This window comes from Thermobia domestica, chromosome 10 (assembly GCF_964235325.1).
Source record: "Thermobia domestica chromosome 10, izTheDome1.hap1.1, whole genome shotgun sequence".
Taxonomy (NCBI): domain Eukaryota; kingdom Metazoa; phylum Arthropoda; class Insecta; order Zygentoma; family Lepismatidae; genus Thermobia; species Thermobia domestica.
The window spans coordinates 75,580,952-75,593,101 of NC_137463.1; the positions used below are offsets into that span (position 1 = coordinate 75,580,952).

The 12,150-nt window shown below is 33.3% G+C and overlaps 1 protein-coding gene across 7 annotated transcripts in view; it reads left to right on the plus strand.

Moving 5' to 3' along the window:
• Positions 1–12,150, plus strand: part of Wdr62 (WD repeat domain 62) — a 439,571-nt gene that overhangs the window by 352,685 nt on the left and 74,736 nt on the right. For all 7 annotated transcript variants that reach the window (XM_081728141.1, XM_081728142.1, XM_081728146.1 and 4 more), the window contains 3 exons: positions 766–981; positions 4,325–4,507; positions 9,040–9,200. In XM_081728141.1, coding sequence (XP_081584267.1) covers positions 766–981; positions 4,325–4,507; positions 9,040–9,200 — 560 coding nt within the window. The remainder of the gene's footprint in view (positions 1–765; positions 982–4,324; positions 4,508–9,039; positions 9,201–12,150) is intronic.

Here is a 12,150-nt window from a genome sequence, read left to right on the forward strand (position 1 = left end):
AAAAAAAAAAAAAAAAAACGAACACGATGTTGTCCACCACAAACTTACTTGGCCAGAGATAGCGCTCTACCACTGAGCCACCGTGCTCCCCAGAAGAAAACAAAAAGGATTAGGTGAATCGAATCAAATTTGTGTGAAGGAAGTCGTGTGCATACTTGGAGTTAATTCAGCGTTGAATATGTAAAACTTTTAACACGGGATCAAACATTAAACCATCCATATGACTACTAACTTAATTTCCTCTAAGAATATAGGAGTTTCGAAGCATTAACATCTATATGGCTATAGCATAGTTTTCTTCTACAGAATTTTAATATTTTATATATAGTTTTTCAAATATCGAACCACATTACTGTTTTTTGCGGTTCTATTTTACTCGTCAGACACAATAATCCTATAAAATAAGAAAACTAAGAAAGGGGTATGTCTATAGATCTGTAATGCTCTTATTCTGGTAACGCTTTTAACGTAATGTAGAAAAACCTCCCTTTCCAACTTCCAACACTATTTCATGTAATAACACCATGTAAACATAACATGAGCAACTCTACAAAGCAAATGCAGTAACTCACCAAATGCAAAGTATGTACAATTTCTCGAGTATGAAAAACGAATTGTTCGAAAAATTTATTATTATTGTTATTATCATCATTATACATAATTCAGATGTAAATATCCATATTTTGGTTTGTGTATTTGCAAATGTTAACTCTCAGTGAATTTCTTTTTTTTTTTTTTTTTTTTTATTATTATTATTATTTTCAGGCGTTCTCACCAAACCACAAATACGTGGTTTCAGTCGGCTCCCAACATGACATGATAGTTAATGTCTGGGATTGGAGAGGCAATGTGAAAGTAGCGTCAAATAAAGTATCCACTAAAGTTAAGGCTGTGTCGTTTGCTGAAAATGGCAGCTACTTCGTTACCGTTGGGAATCGCCATGTTAAATTCTGGTACCTGGAATATTCCAGGTCAGCAAAGGTAAGTGGATTACGACCAAAATGTAAAATTAAATGAATTCAGATATGTAAAATTGTAGACACTAATATCTAATTACGATTTGCTTAACGGTATTATTTGAGATCAGTTTTTAAGCAAGTAAAATATATTGCTTCAATTGTGTTGATATCGATATGAATGGACATTGTTCTTCATTTAATTCAGTTTACTGGGCCACAATGGTTGAACATCATTTATGTACCATGATACTTTCAGTTGTCAATACCTTCTATAATGATTAGATAAGCATAAGAAAAGAAGGAACAGAAACTAATAGAAGAGATTCAGTTAACCGTGAGTATTCATGTGACAAAGAAAAATAATAATCATAATAATTATTAACATGGTTTATTCTGCTATTAACAGCAACAAGTAATTCGTTCGTTTCCAATATGTAAAATAATAATAAATCAAATTGTTATATAACTTCGATATATTTGAAATAATATGAAACTGAAAGTTTTAAACTTCACCCTAAATCACTTCTTTGTTCTTGTTTTGGATTCATTGTTACCATTTTATTTGGCGTATATTTTTGAGTATGTATAGTCGTCTTTAAGATATCCACTGAATGAGCAGCTCTAAGGTACGATTTATTTATTTATTTATTTATTCTCAAGTACTGAAACCAAACCTAAATCTGTATAATAATGGGTAAATGTTTATTAACTAGTAAAGATGTGGGCATCAGAAATCAAATTACATTCAAGTATATAACGCAGAATTGATATGTAGAGGGAAGATGAAAAATCAGTGCCATGACTATTATTTTTATGTATCATGAAATGTTTATTTAGTAGGATAGACACTGACTGATATTTATGACGTGCCCAGAATAGTAATTCATCTGTAGTTACATTGGTGATCACTCTAATGCTAATTATTTAATTGCTTTATCAAGCAAATTAGCAAACAAAATAATGTTTTCTGATTTTTTTTTTTAAGTTATATATTCAGTAGCTCTACAATTATAGATGCCAAACATGCAAAAGCACTTATTTTTGAGATAGCACCACTCAAAATATCCCTGTTATTATTATTATTATTATTATTATTATTATTATTATTATTATTATTATTATTATTATTATTATTATTATTATTATTATTATTATTACAGCTCAAGATTACAAAGAAATTATAAGACAATATTCATTGTGATTTGAGCGGTAGGATTTTTAATGAAAAGAGCTAAAGATAAATTCTTGGAAACAATTTATAATTTTATTTATACGTATTAAAAGCCATAGTTTTTGATACCAAAACTTTTTTCTTGCATTGTGCGTAAGCTTCTTGTATGAAAGAAAATAAACTGCATACAATTTCAATGATTTTAACGAGCATCTATCTTCTGCCTTCATTTGGGAGTATGAGTTTACACTTTATAATAAGATAAGGTTAATATAAGTGCATTGCTCGTAAAGGAAGGGTTCTTCCCATAAAATGTGTTTTTTCAATACTCCATGTTGTGAGTTCGTTTTGCGTTATTTTTATTCTCAGTTATTAAATCATGTAAGCATTTTCCTGTATTTATACAGTGTGTCCGTAAAGTCGCGCAACCCAAAGTTTGATTGCGTATATCTTTTGAAGCAAGAACGATAAAGACATGAGACTTGAAACAAATGTAAGCGTGTTCTATGTTGATATTTTTGAGATCATGACCAATGTTGGAATTTGTAAAATTTTCATGTAGTGACGAAAAAAATACCGGAAGTGTAAAATAAAAAATGTACAAAATGAAGAAAACCAATATTCAGTTGTAGAAAACTGATTTTCTGCGGGTGAATCCCTGAGTATATGTGCAGTATGCATGAACATTTATCCATTGGTGCGAAAATGTGACAAAGTTGATGTAGTGTTGCCATACAAAAAGACAATTAATGCAAGTCCGTAAAATGAGTGTTTTTTTGGTAGAAACGCGGCTCCTGGCAACACTGTTGTAAAATTACTGCAACAGGTATGTTTTGGGTTAATTAATGATAAGCAATGAGAATTTGGACATAATTTGTAACTAGAGTTTTTATTCAAACATTTGCGATAAAAAATACCCACCTGGCAGCAGACATAAAATCTCAAGTTATCAATTATGCACAAATTTTCATTGCTTATCATTAATTAACCCAAAACATACCTGTTGCAGTAATTTTACAACAACAGTGTTGCCAGGGGCCGCGTTTCTGCCAAAAAAAAAAAAAAACACATTTTACGGACTTGCATTAAATTGTCTATTTGCATGGCAACAGTGCATCAACTTTGTCACATTTTCGCACCAATGGATAAATGTTCATGCATACTGCACATATACTCAGGGATTCACCCGCAGAAAATCAGTTTTCTACAACTGAATATTGGTTTTCTTCATTTTGTACATTTTTTATTTTACACTTCCGGTATTTTTTTCGTCACTACATGAAAATTTTACAAATTCCAACATTGGTCATGATCTCAAAAATATCAACATAGAACACGCTTACATTTGTTTCAAGTCTCATGTCTTTATCGTTCTTGGTTCAAAAGATACAGACAATCAAATTTGGGTTGCGTAACTTTACGGACACACTGTAGTTACCTTCTTTTATCCCAAGACACAAGCTTATCCTTTCTAATCTCTAATGAGGGCGAAAGTTATAGTCCTGAATTTATAAATAAAACAGGTGTTGAGAAAAGAATATATGAAAATAGGTAATAAGTTCATTCAGGTGATCCTGTTTCCTTGCACACTTTAACGACTTTAAGACAGTTCACTACGTAGTAACAAACATATCTATTATGTATTTATATAAATTGTCGGCAATAGAAGGCAACTTTTTTTAATATTCTCCGTAAGACTGAACAGTTTTTCAGTTAAAACTTGGGAGAATTATTATATAAATTAAGGAAAATTGAGTTTAAAAGTATGATAGAAAAAAAATCAAAACATGCTGAAGTTGTTCTTTACTTTTATAGTGAAGGTACCTGTTACCCAACTGCAGACAAAATAAAATTCTCTGAAAGATTACAGAGAATTAAATTGTTTCTATTTAGTACTGTAATGACTTGCTTATTTTTAAGTATCGAATCAGCTTGAACGAACATTGCATTTTAACGCTTATCATAACTATTAAAGCCAAGTAATATAAAGAGAAAGATGTAATTAGTAATTTTTTGTACAAATATCTGATTGATTATTAAATAAAGGTTGTAATTTTTATATCTTATGTAAATTCATAAGTCGAAAGTCCAGTAACTGTATAATAATTAACTATTGTACTTAATATATTTCAATATTGTTTGCATGTAAATGTTAATGTGGATGAATTTTAATTATTGATTGCTTTCTCTTTAGTACAAAGAACCTGTTCCGCTTATGGGAAGGTCAGCCATTCTTGGGGAACAACGCAATAATTATTTCTGTGATGTCGCTTGTGGGAGAGGAGAAATGGGAGATTCGACTTACGCCATCACCAAATCCGGACTCCTATGCGAGTTCAATAATAGAAGACTGTTGGATAAGTGGGTAGAATTGCGAGTAAGTGTCACAGTTTTCCACGCCAAATTGTGTCAATTAAATTTCAGCCTTATTATTAAAATTGCTAGCCATATGCACTTAAATATCAAATTTGAACAAAAATGGCTTAATTTGTAAAATTACAAAATGAACCCAGACTAAACGGCAAATAATTAATATATTCGTCAACAGAAAGAATACTATCGATTGAACTTAATTGAGCCATTGAGCTTAGTAGTGTCCTAATCATTCTACATCTTCCACAAAAGTTGTTGGTCATTATTAATTAAAATACTATAGTTCCGCAATGGTACATTTATTTAAAATTTTTAAAAGTTAATTAATAGACAATAGGCTCTATGAGAGAAAAGACAGTAGACATTTAGATTAGTTCCCTTCTATGTAGGGTTACAGAACCATTAATTTCAGTAATTAAAAAAAAAAAAAAAAAAAAAAACCTGATAGGTTAAAAAAAAGGAAGAAAGAAAGAAACGTGTAAAACTTTGATCACACCAACGGCTTGTGAGATTAAATTCAAATACTACAAAACAGTATTTCTCCTTCAGTATCTTATTAACAGTTTTTGCTACCTGATTTCACTGTTCACTAACAAAGTCCGTTTTTACGTCGAATATCTGTTATTTCCGATGTTTGAATGTGCTTAATTTACCCAGGTAGATGCTTAAGAATGAAGTTGATCCAAAAGTTAGGTGACACCTACAAAACAAAATAGCAGCTCCCCCGAAATATCTAAATATCATTCCAAGTTAATTTTCTACGTTCCTTGAATTTTTTCAGAGAAATTCAGAAGAATTTTGACATGGTTTGATGCTGATACTAATAAGAAGGGATATTGAACAAGATGGGAGTTGCTCTGTAGATTTTGTGATAAGATAACCCGAGGTATCTTAAGGCATTCTGTGAAGAAGTAAACACGACAAGAAAAGAGGGAAAAAAATGATAGGGCGATCAACCACGAAAATCTGAATCTGTCATTGTCAGTATTTGAACTAAAGTACATTAAAACAAACTAAAACAATTCCTTTTGTACTGTTTTCTCATGGAGATTCTTACGGTGTAACAGTTTTTAATTTTATTATGGAAAGGATTAATTTACAAATACAGGTGGACGTTACAAGTATTAAAAGTCTCAGTTTTTGCTAATAGAACTAGTCACTTTAAGAAGAGAAACTACCTACGAAGGAAGACCTGTCCAGTAACTTTGAACAGTTGTAAGTTGGTATTGAAAATGAGGGGTGAATGCGAGTTGAATGTACAGAGAAATTGTTATCCTTCAGTATATTTTCCTGAATAATTGAAATAACGACACTTGTTAATCTGAGTTGGAGAATGAAAATCGCGTAAGATGAAGAAACAAAAATGACGAAAACTTATATTTGCGTGTGCAAAAATATTGAAACATACCACTATGTTGTGTTTATAATGTGAATTGACAATTAAATAAGAATTGTATTAAAAAAAAAAAAGTTTTCCGAAAATTTTGTATCTGCTTCCAATTTTGCGAACATCAAACTTCACCATATGATGCATGTCTGAACGATATAGCAAATAAAGTAACGAAGATCACGGAGTACAGTTTTATTCGAAAGATACTGAAACCTAGTTACACATCCACCTGAAGTGCCGCTTTTTTGAAAAAATAGCAGAAGATAATGGAAGTACTCACTCTTTCAATAAACATTTTACACAATGCTATACGAAATACTTAACTCAGAACTCGGGACCTGGTGCTGTTAATAACGTGCTCAGTTTTTGCGTGTAGAATTTCTATTATTTATGGACTGTTGTTGTACACATCTATAAATAGCCTTACAAGAAGTAATCTGATGGGGAGAAGTCAAAGGAACAAGGTGCACACTCATTTTCCAATTATATGAGGACTGTCAAACAGACATTTTTCACATGATGATTGACTTGTGGTACCATCATATGGAAAGCAAATATCTCATTCATTCTGTACAATGTTTACGCACACAGCGGTAATCATAGTGTAAGAAAGAGAGTCGAATAATGCTGCGTCTTAAGGGGGCAGACTACTAAATATTTTTCAAAAGCTAACAATTTTTCCTTTGCCCGTTTTTCGTAAGTGAAAGAGATAATGAAATGTAACTTACCATAATAATAGATAATGTTATTCTACAACCGAACACAACAATCGGAAGAATTTTCAGTGGTGCTATCCATAACTTACATAAGTTATTACAAAATAAATACAAATATTATTTAAAAAGTAGTTAACAAGGAATAAAGACAGCATGATAAGTCATCAGTTACCGATGAGTTCATTTTCCTAATTGCTGCCTTAACCTAGATTTTTGGGTAATTCAAATTCTGGTCACTCTGTAATTTCTATTTATAGCAACACTGAAAATTCATCCTATTAGTATTTTCGGTTGTAGAATAACATTATTATTACGGTAAGTTACATTTCATTATCTCTTTTCACTTACGAAAAAGGGGCAAAAGAAAAATTGTTACCTTTTGAAAAATATTTAGTAGTCTGCCCTCTTAATATCACACACTAATTTTACTCAACAGATGGATTTCACATGTAAAACATACGAGTGTTTAGTTGCTCATATTCTATAATTCAGGCTGTTCTCATATCCAATTAAACTGCGGTCCATCTACACTTTGTCAGTTCATCTACACTTTGTCATGACATTAATGTCTGAAGAAATATTCGTAAGATCATACCCTTTTCTCTTTACCCAGTTAGTTTCTTCAGTTCATGTACAAAACCAACACAGAAAGCATGAAATTGTAATTTACAAAGTGCTTTATGTAATGTAGACTTTGGTCTTTGTAATTCTTTCGATAATTTCTAGAGTGATTTCGTAAGAGAAGTTCATAATTGATTTGTAAATCTCCCAAAAGTCAGATATGACAGCCAGTTTTTTTTTTTTTTTTTTTTTTTCAGCTTCAAGCGCTCTCACACACATTTTATCTTCTGTCGTATAATGAACTCGTAATATTATTTTCCTGCGTGGAACGTTTGTCAGGATATCTAAATAGATGTTTCTCCACCTATTTATAGCTGTTCATTGTCGGGAAATGACGATGAAACATGCCTTTTAATGCTTAATCGTTTCAATAAAAGAACTGTAAACAGAACACGAGGTCATAGAGGATAATAGCAACACGAGGGCTGTTATCACCTCTCAACCCCAACATTGATATTGGAGTGGTCGACTAGACTCGGCGTTACTCATCAATTCATAATGGAAGTAAACGTAGCTACTATGTATGTTTCAGATGTTACTATTTACATTACTGTTATGATTCATTATAACATTATTTACATGATTATTATTGCTATGTTATGGAAATGCGTCATGTATAGTTTGGTGTTCACAGTGCTGCTGCTAACTTGTCATAAAATGTTACTTAACCGACAACCCATGCATTAACGTATTTCAGTATTTTAGCGTTCGCTGAGCCTATAACTAAGGAGAAAGTTCTCTTAATACAAGATCTGAAAGATGTTTGAAAAAAAAAAATAATTTTTGTTTATTGATCTTGCGTGATTCTCACAGTGTCACGTGTGTCTTTACATTTATGGTATATTCATTAGAGAAATATGCCAAAGAATCAGTTTCTTGTACTAAACTCACATCCATTGTCATATTACGAGAGTCTTAATTTCACAGGGCAGGACTCGGTGAAGACTATTCTATTAATGTAAAGAAAACGGAAAATTCATGTTAACTTACCTGCTCTCTTTTAATATATGAAAGGTCCAAGGATTATTTCGCAGATTTTATCATTAAACAGGAGAGAGACAGTGCTATTGATTGTTCTTGCTAGGATATATTCTTTTCCTTCATTTACTGGTTCTAGGCTTCAGGAGTTCCAGTATATTCTAGATAAAAGCATGCTAACCGAAAACTGAAGTTATGTTCCTTCCATGGACCTTCTTATAATAGTAGTAATGAAGCAGTTTTTGAGAATAGTTGTATTCTCCAGCTGAGTTTGTTGTAGAAGAGATTGAGGTTTCTGGAAAGCAGATTGGTTATAGAATTTGGTTGTAGACAATGTAAAATTTGAAATAATTAAATGTAAGTCCTTTTTCTATCATCTGCAATTGTTCGCAGGCAACTTAACAAGACATCGTGGCTATAGAGAAGTTGTTGTAATTGTTTTATTTTTAAATGACAAGTTTTCCTGTAAATTCTATATTCAACCTATTTTCAAATAATTTCTTTTCCCAAAACAGGCTTTTTTTGAAAGGTATAGTTATACTCGAAAACTCGACTTCATTACTATTCAGGGGTTAAATTAGAAGAGATCTTCCACGTTTTTACAAAATTTATATACCTTATTTTTGTATTTTAGAATTATTTTTAGTGAAATCATATCTTTCCTACGCGTTTAAGTAAGAAATTCTTGAACACAAAGTGGCTACATTAACATTTTTGAGAATAAAAATAAATTAGTTCAGTAACACACAGTAGTTCATCTGGAACCGTACTATTAAGGATCAGAATTAAGGTAAATAGTAAATGTAAACTTTTTATTATTATTATTTTCAGACAACGAGCGCAAACTGTATGACTGTAGGGGAACATTATATTTTCATTGGTTGTGCGGAGGGTATTGTAAGGTGCTTCAGTCCGTCTACCCTTCAGTTTATTACTACTTTACCAAGAACCCATTATTTGGGTGTAGATGTTGCCAAAGGCCTGTCCATTAGGTAAGCAGTGAAGTTGTCATATTATTCAAAAAATACTTTGTATTACCTAAATTGCAACGTTGAAACGGATTTCCAGTCGAATATAATTATTTATATGGTCATACATGTGTTTATAACATATCTATTGGGAATTTATTTTTTAAAGGTGGGGGAGGAGGAACAAGGAATGTTCAGTTTTGAAAAAAAAAAATAATAATAATAAAATAATAATAATAATAAGTATATTCAAGATGAATGCTTCTGTTCTACATATCAAAATTACATGAAGTTATTTCACTGAGGTATTACGTGGTTTTTATCTTTTCATCATAACAGATAGGTTCCCAAACTTGACACGAGAGATCAATATCACCACATTAAATTTTCAATTAGCAAATTAAGAGAGAAGTCAAGTTTTGGTCTATACTATTCTTTTGTTTTTTCCTGAAATATTCTGAGTACAGTAATATTCTTATATATTACTTTCGTAATTTTCTTGTATTTTGTATAGAATGTCTCAGGTAGCTTATATTCAAACCCTTACATGATTGAGTAGCTAACGTGCGTGCATTGTATTTTTTGTGTCCTAGTGGGGATATTTGCGGCAGATGTAAGCCCAAATAGTGGTTCTGATTCCACTTTAAAAAGTAAGTCTCCTCTTATCTAATGTGGCCTCGTTGCTGAAGGGACGTTAAAACTTCAATTAACTCACCATATGGTCGACGATCTGTGTTATTTTCACTAGTAGTCTGTCTCCGTCTTCTAAGCATTGTGGTCATAATACACTGTTAGAAACGCGTTTAAGAAAACCCATTAGGAATTCAGAGATGTGGTAGGTAGGTAGTAGTGATCCAACATAGCATTCGGGAGGAGATCCCGAACACACAATGTTTTCATAAAACATAGTGTTAACCTTAATTGCACTTGTAACCACCCTAAGCGGCCCAGTCTAAAGATGCTGAATTTCTGTCTGGGTTATGGTATCCCATGCTCGCTGTAGATTTTGGCGTAGTTTAACTATGATCATTACCGAGCGATCTGACGCCGTCCCACTTGAGCTACACGTTCGATAGAGCTTGGTTCCGGTGAAATAGCTGGCCAGGATAAAAGACACTTACAGAATATAGTGCCCTGACGGTATGAAGACGCGTGCTATCATACTGTAAGATAGGACTAGCAAAGAGTCGAGTTAAGGTCAGAGAACAGGATTGTGAATGCACGATGCTCAAAACATACTCTCCTGAATGAAGACTTAGAGACGAGTAGAATGCATAGGTTATTGCTCCTCATGTTAGAATTGTAGATGTGGATCCTATATGGCCAGTGTGAACAAACGCAAGATTATCCCACACACCTATCATTTGACGTGTACAGACATCTACACGGTTATTACTGTATCCAAGACAGGAACCGCTGAATACTACCATTCGCCGCTTCCATTACCACTGTAATCTCTCCCGACACTACCAGGATGTCGTGTCAGAGCTAATCATGCGGGAGAACACCGGAACGAGAACTTGCCTCAAACAATTGATCATTTGGTGTTCGTGTACTCATCTTGGGGCACAATAGCTCGGATTGCATTAGCGGTCGTCATCCTGTCCGACCGATCCTTCTGTCCAGATGCTCCCTGGACTTCACAAAGCACATCTGTTGTGGAGACCCACATAAGCGGCAATTCTGTGGTCATAGCTTCACTATACAGCCACGTTTGAAGTCAGTTAACAAGTTTTGTAGCAGACACAGACACTAGTCCACAATACATTCCTTGTCATGTTTAGTGACCTTCAAATTACTACTAGCAGCATAGCATGTTCACTATGGACACTAAGATGAGTCTGCTTCCTATGGTGGCCGATCTGCTGGGGCTTCAAACTAAAATGAAAATTAGTCTATGAACAGACATTCTGTGGTGTGTCTCGCACGAATCGAATGGTATATGTGGGTTAATAGGTTTCCACCGGTATACCGAATTACTTAAAAATGGAGCAAATTACTTAAAGAGCATTCAATATTGCGCCCGATTAGATGCTTCATAGCTATTTTTCCGTTCTTTAAATTTCTTTTCATGCCATCTGATGAAATGTTCGATATACATTTTTAGTGCTTAGTGTATATAGTCTACTTTCATTAGTGCCTTGTGATGATAATTTCATTATTTGGAAGGGAGCGTCACCGAATGAGAAGTACAGGGTGTCCGGAATGAGACTGACAGTTTTTAAAAGTGTATAGTTTTAATATGGTCAGAGATACAGAAGGAAAAAAAAAAAAAAAAAAAAACATGCATTTTAAAGGAGAACCAAAAGTTTATTTGGTCTTACAAGTCATTGTAATTCAATATAACTCTACGTGAGTTCCATTTGTAACTCTTACAGTATCTAGCCTGAACTCAATCTCTCTCCACGGGGGTGTTACTGAAGCAATCGCATTCCTAATACGGGTTTTCAGTTCATCAAGGTTAGGCACCTTTTCACCAGAATACACAAAGTCTTTCACGTAACCCCATAGGAAGAACTCGAGGGAATGTAACATCAGGAGAGCGTGGAGGCCACCTAATTGGCCCATCACTGCCTATCCAACGGCCAGGAAATTCAGTATCAAGGTACTCCCTCACTTGTAGACTCCAATGTAGCGGGTCACCATCCAATTGGAATATCACTTGAGGTTGCAAATGTTGTAACTGGGGAACAGCAGTGTTGAAGCATGTCTAAGAACACATTTCCTGTTATGGTTTGCTCTATGAAAAGAAGGAGCCTATAACTGCATTATGTGTTAAAGCACACGAAACATTCAATTTGGAACTGTCTCTAGAATGTTCTATGTACGCATGCGGATTCTCAGATCCCCATATCCTTACATTGTATCTATTAACACATCAGACAAGTGAAAAGTTGCCTCGTCAGAGAAAACAACGTTCAATAGGAAATTATGGTCATAATCAATCCTATCCAGAATTTCAGTAGCAAATGCT